Source organism: Pleuronectes platessa, chromosome 8 (assembly GCF_947347685.1).
Source record: "Pleuronectes platessa chromosome 8, fPlePla1.1, whole genome shotgun sequence".
Lineage (NCBI taxonomy): Eukaryota > Metazoa > Chordata > Actinopteri > Pleuronectiformes > Pleuronectidae > Pleuronectes > Pleuronectes platessa.
In genome coordinates this window covers 27,358,611-27,369,226 of record NC_070633.1, presented here as the reverse complement: position 1 = coordinate 27,369,226, position 10,616 = coordinate 27,358,611, and the positions used below count along the sequence as shown (strand labels likewise).

At 45.6% G+C, this 10,616-nt stretch overlaps 1 protein-coding gene across 1 annotated transcript in view; it reads left to right on the top strand.

Moving 5' to 3' along the window:
- The first annotated feature begins 1,048 nt into the window (after nt 1-1,048).
- Nucleotides 1,049-10,616, top strand: part of LOC128446212 (complexin-2) — a 45,121-nt gene continuing 35,553 nt past the window's right edge. Inside the window, exons 1-2 of the mRNA XM_053429205.1 lie at nt 1,049-1,184; nt 1,312-1,431. Coding sequence (XP_053285180.1) covers nt 1,401-1,431 — 31 coding nt within the window. The 5' untranslated portion in view covers nt 1,049-1,184; nt 1,312-1,400. The remainder of the gene's footprint in view (nt 1,185-1,311; nt 1,432-10,616) is intronic.

Here is a 10,616-nt window from a genome sequence, read left to right as displayed (position 1 = left end):
TGATCTCTCATCTATCGGTCAGAGGAGACGTTGGTGGGACGTCTGTCTCCGCGTCCCTCCGTGTGATTCAGTCCTTCCTTCCCATCACGGTGTGAACGGCAGCTGCTTCACCACCACCCCCCACCCCCCCTTTTCTACTCCTCCTCTTTCTCTCTACGTGTGAGTGTGTGTAAGTGTGAGCGTGGTTGTGTGTGAGCGTGTGTGTATGTGTGTGCAGGAAGACAAGGCGGCAGCCAGCAGGAACGACCAAGGACGTCCTTTTTCTAGCCCCGGGATTCCAGCTGGAGATGCGAGGGAAGAGCAGTTCGATTCTCCCCGTGCTGCCTGAGCCTGCTGCGGGATAACTTCTCTCCGGAGGCTGCTGCCGCTGAAGCTCCGCGCCCACGATCCTCGACCGGTGCGTGTCACAGAGTGAAGCCGGATTTCGGAGCCTGTCGCCGGGACGGAGGTAAATCGACGCTCGGTGCGGGGGTTCGGGGAGCTGTCCAGTCGCGGTGGTGCTGAAAACCAGACGCTTCGGATCAAACGAGGAAGTGCACGCGTATCTCTGCGTTTCACAACCACGCACACGCACGATCGGGTCGACGCTGAGCATATATTTACCGCAATTCCCCGCACGTGTAGGTGTAAACGTGCACGCACGAGTGTGCTCCGCTGTTACTGCTTAATTAACGTTATTGGTGGGATTTCTGAGTCAAATGTCTCTAATTGAGAAGTTTGACCACATGACGAGGACACATCAGTGGTTCGGTCCAGCAGGTGAGACAGTGGACTGTCCTGCCGGGCCGAGCACGTGCACCGTGCACTTTCCCCCAAAAGTGGCTCCGGGCACGTAGAGGTTACTGCTGATTGTCGTGACACTCAGTCCCGCCACCGCCTGACACCGCAACACACAAGTGTCCGGGTCCTCTCGCTCGATCGCAGGGACACGTTGAGCCGTCGCTGCCGATTCGCTCTGTCCATTCGACAGGTTCGGTGTTTTCCTGTGTTCTCGTCGGTCTCCGGTTGAGATTGAACCATTGACCTCGGTGTCCTTCAGTCGTCGCATTGAAGAAACGAGCCCGACACACGGACGCAGACTCATTGAGCTGATTTGTGACCGTTTGGCTCCGTGCAAACTAAACGCGTGGAGACATTTAACAGATTATGCATTGATTATTCTATTATTTTTATAATTTCATAAAGTAAGTTTGTACTTAATGGTATTTAGAATCACCTGTATCCCAGTATGTGGGGTTTCTCCCTATCCTATTGTATTTAAAGGTTTTTACTATTGATTCTTTTCATGAGGCAAATGTCTTTTCTTCTCAGATCTGACAACAAAGGACTTCCACTTTTCCTGCAACTATTGAATGTAACATTGCTCGGATAAAGAAGGCAGGGAATTAAAAGCCATCATCATGAATTTCGTTATGAAACAAGCGTTGGGAGGTAAGTTTGACTTTATATTTTTTTTCCATATTTTGCGTTGCTGAGACTGATGGTGCCTCTTCCTCGGGGCGGGGGTGGTGTTGTGTTGTGTTGCTCCTCCTGAACTTCTGTCGCACTGTTTGATATCCAGTGCGTTTCCAATTTCATGTCTTGCTGCACAGATTCACACATCATCATTATTACCATTTGATCCCGGACAGATGCAGTGTTGGAAATCCGGTTGTTGTGTGTTTTTTCCACATCTGCTGCCGGCTCGCTGCACACATGGCGCAGTTGACCCCCGGGGCGCACCGAGTACAGTTTACTGTAACAGGCCGGTAATTTGTAATATAGACTGAACCGGTGTGGCAACAGGACGTTTCATGTTCCAGTGAGACCTGCTGAGCCGGAGGTGTTAAAACAGGTCTCAGTCTTATACCATTAATCACACGGTGCTGCCTCTTGACAGTGACTCTCATCTCCACGCTGCTGAGTACACATATCCCACCTGAAGGGGGAACAAAGATAATCAAGGCACAATCTAATCCTCCATCATTCCATTCCTCTACGCAGGCACGTGAATGATTATTTAATTGCTTCTTCTGCGACAACTCCCTGGACGTGAGATTATCATAGCAGAGTAATGGATTTTGAAGGAATACTGACTTGTTATCATGAATGAATATGCAGATGGTGCAGTGGAAGGTGAAAGGACCTGAGTGGTTTTCAGTGGCAGAGATGCTGAACGGAGATTTGTCTGTTCTTGGTGTTTGCACGGAGCAGAGAGGAAACACGACATCTGCCTTTGTTTGTATCTTTGTGAGATGATCAGACTCTGAAGAATCTGCACTGATGCTTCTTGGTACATCAACTTATTTAAGTTTGATTGGTAATATCTGGAAATAGTCAGTGCTTATTAATCAAATGTTGCTAAACCCTGATTGGTGCATGTGACAACTACTTTGTTCATCGGAGCCACGCCCACTTAAAATCCCTGTCAACAGCAGATTCAAAACCACCAAAGACATAAATCTCTCAGGTGGAATATTGAAAAGGATTCTAACCTTTGGTCCAAACTGAGAAGCTGATCAATAACATGTTTTTTGACCTTGGACATTTTCATTTTACTCGTCCGAGATTGTTTTTCAAAATGACTTCGTTAAAATCATGGAGGCTGCAGCAACTGTTGCGTCATCGGAGCCGTGGGATGATGTAACTGTGACACTAGAGAGCGGCGTTCGGTTCATGTGTCATAATAAAACCTGATGTTCAGATAAAGAGAACAATATGAGCTCATGAGATGGTTCCTGCTTAATGTCATAACTAATAAGAACACAAACCATAACACCCTTTAAATAACAATTTACATTTCTGCCTGTTTTGTCAAATGGGATAAAATGAGTAAAGTTTTATCTGGTGTATATTTTTCAGCAGAAAAATCTGTGCAAACATTTCATCAACCTAAGAACTGTCCACCGCCGGGCTCCTGCAAAGCTCCACATCAATAAAGCCAACGAGTCCAATCAGATGAACTTTGCATAAAAGACATTTCACACATGAGGAAGAACCCGTCTGTTTTGGCCGAGGTCTTCACCTGAGGCTCAGTTTTTCTTTCCATCTCAGGGAGCAGTTTTTTTTTGGTTCCTCTTTAAGGAGTAATGAGTTTTCAGTGAGCAGTGGATTAGCTGTGGGCCATTATCTCACGTCTCGCTTTCCCTCCACGCTCCGAGGAGAAGCTCACACTCCATCTGCTCACACATCCAGGCCGTGGTTCCTGATCTGCTTTCTGCAGCGAGCAGCGAGTCGTCCCTCGGCACCGAGGTGGCACTCGTCTCTGTCACCCACGACCTTCACAGTCTTTAAAATGCATGAGACGTTACCGACCCCCAGAAGAGAAGAAGCCTCATCCATTCTTACCCTTTACTCAGACCATGCAGGGTGTTTGGTCGTCCATTAGCCACCAGTCATTTGTATTTAAGAGTAACTTCACATATGTAAACAACCTGGAAAGTGCTGCTAACTAGTGGTCACAACTTGATCTCCTTGCATCTGACCACAGTGGTGATGAAGGTTGTGGTGACACCAGGAATTCTCTCATTTAAAGAGTGAAGTGAGTCTATCAGGGAAATTCAAGCCGCCAAGAATTCAAAGGGAACCTGAACTTTTCATGCTTCTGATTGGGACCCTCATGGAAACACTGAGAGGACGCCTGCCGTCCCCACACCTCAGATTTGGAAGCTCTGGCCGAAGCTTATCAGTGTAGAGAGGAAAGCAAATGAGGAATTGATTGAATCTGCCGGGTAGTTAGAGCATTTTGTGTGTGTGTGTGTGGGTGTGTGTGTGGGGGTGTGTGTGTGTCTTTGTGTGTAACTGGAAGTAGTGCCCAAGGGAGAGCAGAGGATTTATTGCAGATGACATCATCAAAAGTGCTCGTAAACAGAACTCAGCTCTCTCTCTCGACTCGATGCAGCTACAACACCCTCCTCCTCCTCCTCTTCCTCCTCCTCCTCCTCTGGAATCTCTGCCCTCGGAGGAAGAGGAGGAGGAGAAGAACGAGGGTGTAGGAGGAGATGAAAAGTGACAAATTGATCTTTAAAACTGGGTGTTATATCATCAGCGGCTGACGGCAGAGGTTGTACAGTTGCGCTGCACTCTGGACCAGCAGAGGCTGTAAGCTCAGTTTAATGGGAGATGTTTCCTCGTCAGCCACGGAGATCCCCTCTTACTCTTCCTCCTTCTCAGTCACGTTTCCTCCCATCTTTCAACACCTTTCTCACTTCCCCCTCTCTTCTTCCTGTACAGCTTCCAAAACCCCCTCTCTCCTTTTGTATCATTCTCTCTTTCCTGTCTTTACTCCTCCATCCTTCACTTTGACTTTTCCTTGCTGTCTTTCCTCCCTCCCTCCCTCCCTCCCTCCCTCCCTTCCTCCCTCTCTTCCTCCCTCTCTCTCTCCCTCCCTCCCTCCCTCCCTCCCTCCCTCCCTCCCTCCTTTCCTTCCTTCAGCGATTACAGTAAATCTAAAGGGCGAGGCAAGGAAACCTCAATTTGGCAGCCACAGGGGAAACAGTGATGTGTGTGTATGTGTGTGTGTGATTCTGTGTTTGCTTGTGTGTGGCAGAGAGGAAGGACTGGGGTGGGGCTTGGTAGTGTGTGTGTGTAAGTGTGTGTGTCTTGCTGACAAAAACATTAAGAGATATATATAAAATTGTTGAGCAACACACCAATGCGCGACAACAGAAACACAAACCGAGGCCCAAAACATAAAAAAATTCATACCTACCCACAAGCTGATAAACAATCCCACACACACAAACACGCACACACACACACACAAACACAGACACACACAGAGGGGGTCGTAATCAGTGGGATGTGACTAACCTCCCTCCCGGTTGAAACCCTCAGCAGGGGAACGCTGAGGGGAGCGTGTCGCAGACAGATGGAGCAGCAGCAGCACCGAAGCCTTGGACACACATCGACTGCACAAACGTGTAAACACTCTGTAAGAAGACAAACTTCAGTGTGTACACAGAACACAACACTGGATAATAATAGTGGATGCGCCACAAAGCACTCGGGCAGAATGTATATACAGAGACGTACACACCAGGAGTCAGGGATTTGAAGTTTTTACATTTGAGTTCCTCTTTATGACTCATAGCTTCATTTCCTGTCAGGAGAAGCAATTCAGGGAGGAATCTTTAGGAGCTGAGTGATGGAAGAACTTTTTTAAAATCCAAAATACACTTTGAGACAATGTGGAGCAGATATAAGCCTCTTTGTCTCTCTGTCTACTCCGGGAAAGTGCAGACTCTTCCCTCCTCCCTCCTCCCTACCCTCATCCCTCACTATTCCTTCCCTCCTCCCCTCCTCCCTACACTCATCCCTTCATCCTTCTTCCCTCCTCCCTATCCTCATCCCTCATCCTTACCTACCTCCTCATCCCTCAGTCCTCCTTCCGTCCTCCCTCCTCCCTACACTCATCCCTTCATCCCTCTTCCCTCCTCCCTATCCTCATCCCTCATCCTTACCCACCTCCTCACCCCTCATTATTCACCCCCATATGGACTCTCCCTTCTACACCAGTGTATCAGCCGATAAGACCAGCCGATAAGATCTTCACCTCAACCCCCTTCCACTTGGCGTCCATTCAATTTCAACAAACAAATGAATCAGATTCTATTGGAACATGGTCCTGTGTTTATTCAGGACATGTTTACTGAGCACAAATGCTTCTGTCGACCTGATCTGTTTCCCATTTGATCAACGTTACTTCATCTGTGGTAACGAAGGTCATGGAACTGAACCAGGGATCCACAGTAACCGTCAGACACCATTTCTCTAACCTGAGGCCACCGGGGCTTTTTAAGAGATTTCAGTTTATTAAAAAAAATAAGGAAAACAGACATTTGATTAGTTATTTGGACCAAACTCTGTCTGGGCTTCGGTATTGATTTGTATTTCAGTATAAGGTTAGACATGTATTAATACACATGGACAGAGATCAGAGCACTTTATATTTGTGTCTTGGACCAAGTAGAATTAATGATCATGTCATAATGTTGTGTAATAATCAACAGAATCCTCGTGACACTAAACACTTTTCAACACTTCCATGCAAATCAGCTAATGTGGTCGTCATGGTTACATCTAAAACGTGCATTAACTGTAAAGTGTCATCATCAGCGATATTAATATTGTGTAACACAGTCATATAATGTGGGTCTTTACTGTTGGAGGCGATTCCCTGTGTTGTGGTCGTGTGGTCACACAGGAGGTAAAACATAATTATCCTTAAGGATTAATTAGAATAATCTGAAGAGCCCAGGAGAGTAGAAGTATATGAAGATGTATAACTCCTGTGAGCTCCCCCCCCCCCCTCCCCCCCTGGTATCTGGGCTGGTATCTGTTTACACCTAGACAGAGTGAAATCTGTGTTGTGTTAACGTGTGGGGACATGTTTTGTGTTTTTTAACGTTTAAACAAACCAACATCTGTAAATCAGTGACCATTACAAGTCCTCTTCTTCTTGTCCTCCCTCTTATTATTCCTTTTTCATCCTCCTTTTTTTTTTTACTCTTCTCCTCCTTCCCATCTACCAATCCTGTTCTGTCCACTCTGGGCTAATGAGGGTTATATGTGCTGGGTCTTTATGAGACTCCGTCCTCCTGCTGTCTTTAAAAGAGCTGCGGGACAGATTCATAACCACCGAGCAGTTAGAGCTGATTGTAAAAGCGTAATCATTTTTCTTTTTATATTAAACTATGGTTCAAACTATGGATACATGGCCACGTGAAGCTTAAATGGATTTTTTTTATGCAGCTGCAGACTCAACGTGATGTTTTAAAGCCCATCAGCTCTGCAGGGAGGACGTTTCCCAAATGTTTTCAAAAATGCAAATCATGTGCACTCGTAGTTTGAACCAGTAACGTGGATCCTACCTCAGTCAGGAGCGGACCTCTTACCCACAAGCTAAGATAACATGACATGTAATTCCTATACAGCACACGCTTCCCTGCTGGATTTCATTTGGAAAACCTTTGCGCATGGGTGGGCAGTGAGTCTGTGAGCAATTCAAATGAGTTCCTTCACACTTAACTGGCTTCTGGTTGACGTGGCATGTTAGAATAATGTTTTATGGGGGACATCAACCCATTTTAATGCAATTCAGAGGGGGAGGCTGTGTAATCTGATAAATTGAGGTGCGGTAATGATATCTGCCCTCGATAGACACCTCCACTGCACAGCTCACTGGCTTTTATGGCTCCTGCTGCAGAGCCACCGTTTGGAACAACAGCATTAAAATACAAATCTGCACTGAAAAGTTCAGTGTTGAAGCAAAACTTTGAGCTTTTTCGCTTCAATGTTAATAAGATTTCTTATTTCTTATCATTATCCCCAGCGACATTTCAACCTGAATAACTCTGACACTTTTTAAGTCAGCGAACAGCAGACGTCTTAAAGTTCACAGATCTCACCTGATAACAAGCCGCTCGAAATGTGTTAATATTGTAATAAGATTTATGTATTAAAATTATGAGCAGGAGACATGGATCATTATTATCTAACAAGAACAACTCCTCCGATGAGCTTGAGACATCGAAGATATGAAACATCTGCAGCTGAGGAGGTTTTTTGAATGATTCACTGAGCCCCAGTAAAAAAAAAGTACTTGAATTTAATGAAACTTATAACTAATATATGTATATAAAGCACATCTGGATTTAATGAGAAATGGGGATGGCACTGATTGGTTAATTGCAGGTTATGACAGGAAATACGTTTTTTATAACACATAATCAACGTTATAAATAAAACAATTAAAATATCAAACATATTCAGTAAATCTCTGGTTCATCCTCTTTTTTTACCGTCTCTTTTGGAACGTGGTTCTTCTCAATGTCGTTTCCAGTGAATTCTCAGTGACACTCACTCGATTTGGTGAAACGAAAGCAGAGCATCACTTTGTATCGTTTCTCTCAGATATTATTTATAACACACGCCTGCTTTGCCTTTTCCCTTCAGCCCACTCAGAGCTAACTGCAGGTTTGTGTGTGAATTACGTTTCTATATCGCTGTGAAAAGCAGAAAAAGCTCAGACTCCCTTTTCTTCATGAACACCCCCCCCCCCCCCTCCTGTAGGGGATGCCTTTAAAAACAATGTCAGACTGCAGATGATTGATGTATTGATATTTCACTTGTCACCACGGTGCAGCTTCTCACCCTGAAGGGCCTCATGTCGCACCCTGTGCTGCGTCTGTGTTACGATCACGCTGAAGTGACAGTGACCGACCGGAGGCTGTTTTCTGAACCGCGACTCGCTGACCACTGCACCCCCGTCCAAAAGATCTGGTTCTACAAGTCGTGACGGCGCCTGTGGCTCAAACAGTCTGGACTGTTGTCAGCAATTAAAACGGGAAAGCCTTTCCCTTTAACCTTATCTGGCTCCGGCTCTATTTGAGGAGCACATGCCCTTTTTGCAGAAGCTGTTTTTTTTCTGAATCTGATCTGATTTGGTTTATTTTCTATTTCTCCTCATGATTTGATATTAGCTGTTAGTTTGTTTATCTGTTGTAAAAAAAAAATACCCACACATCATTAATGCAGTAATCCAGGAAGGAAAGACGCTTCTCGATTCCAGTTATGTAGCCGACACTTTAATATTTTACCAAGTTAATGAAGTATTTTCTACTTCACAGTACTGGAGGATGTTTTTCATGCCTAGAGGTGTGAAAAAGGCCCAAACTGCAGAATGCTCCTCAGTCTGTCTACACCTGAGATGCACTTTCACAGCCCATCAGCTCTTCAAGCCTTTAAGAACCAGAATTATTGATCATTTTTCGCCATGAGAAATTACAGGATCCCTGTTGTATAAGTATACGTTTCTCAAAATGGATCCAAAGTCTTCCTGGCTGTGATGGAAGTTTGTGGAAGCTGGTGAAAGGAGAACCAGAAGGTCTGAGGAACGAGACAGGTCCCTCTCTCCCAGCTCTGTACAGATGTGTGAGGATGCTCAGAAACATCATCTAAACACTTAATGTCTCAGGTTTGTCGGGTTCTCTTGGCTGCAGCCGGCCTCCACCACCCACATCCCCTCTGTGCACAGCAGGAGTGGATTTATCCCTCATGTACTAATGACAATGGATCGACACTCTACAGTCTGTGGGGGTTTCTGCCCTGCAACAGCCTGCCGGGGGGGGGGGGGGGGGGGGGGGGGGTTGCAGGAGCAGCCGGTCCAACGACTGCAGAGGGAAATCCCCATGGGGGCGACGTGGCTGTCAATCACAGCTTTTCATTTCCTCCTCTGTGGGGAAACATTAGCAGGGATATAAGTGGAATGGAGAATAGTCACCTGCGCAGCTGAATGCACAGGAAACACACACACGAGCTGCTTGAGTGACAGTTGTTCATTCGGTTCCTTTAAGGTTTCACCAACATGTCAGATGTGTCCAGGCACAGCTGGTGTGTTTTCAGACCCACTCTCTTTATAGCCAGAACTCCAAAGTATGAACTGATAAACATACTGTGACTGAGACATGATCTCTTCTGGGATGTTCCCTCTATCAGTCTGTGTGATCACGGGGACTCGACACAGACACGCTGACGTCTAACTAGTAATAGTTTGAACATCCAGAAAGTAAAAAGCCTCACAGAGCATATGTGAATAATAGTTTTCCCAACACTTCTTTTAGCTCTGTTTTGGTCTCCACCACCTCCTGAGGGAAACATCTGGTGTTTATCAGCAAAAACAGGAGATTTGTCAGTGAGACTTGGTTCCAGGTTGTTAATGTAAAGTGGGTTTCTGAACTTTATCACTAAAAACAGGTACCTGCTGCTGTTGGAGATCAGGCTGATGAATTCAAAGTCAAATTCTGGCAGTGATTGTTTTAAACCTGTTTGTTTGGCCTGTGGTGAAGCTGGAGGCATCTTTTCTTTCTCAAACTGGACCAGTGACCTGCAGGAAGGTAAAGATCTGCTGCTGGACTCAATCCACAGAAAGCTGAAGATTCACCGTTTCAAATGATATAATGAAGCTCGTCTCAGAACACAGAACTGGAGCATCCCTTGTTGTGGTTCGTGGGTGTAACAGTAGATTCACTAGATTGACTGATATACAGCTCACTGCACTTCCTCTGGTCTTTAACATTTCCAATATATACGTTTCACATACAGACAGAGAGAGAGAGATTTCTGGAATAAGTAGAAAGACAGTCAATAGAAAAGATGCACGTCTTATTAGTATTTGTTCTAGCTGACTGCATACAGCAACAATATTTCCATAAAGCAGCTGTGCAATGCAGATTCCTCTTGCACCGTTCCGTGTGGAAATGCATAAATTGTTGTCTGTCACATGAATCAGTGACTCGTAGCAGCCGTGCAGCGTTGGCCTCCAGACAGAAATGGCCGCCTCCCTCAGCCACCTGCTCCTGTCAGGGTGAGCAACAAGTGAAACCCCGACTGCTCCTCCAACACCTGTGGTGAATCACAAAGACTTCACAGGGAAAACTGAAACTCGCTCCACCCTCCGTTAATCCACTCCATGAAATATGAATGCTGAAGAAACAGGACCCGGCTGCCTCGGTGCTTCTGAGTATCTCTCTCTCTCTGCTGTTCGGTAAAACTGAGAGTATCAGATGTTTTCATTATGATTCAGCTTTAACAGAACAGATTTATTTTGCTTTTCAGGATGCAAATTCCTCAGAAAT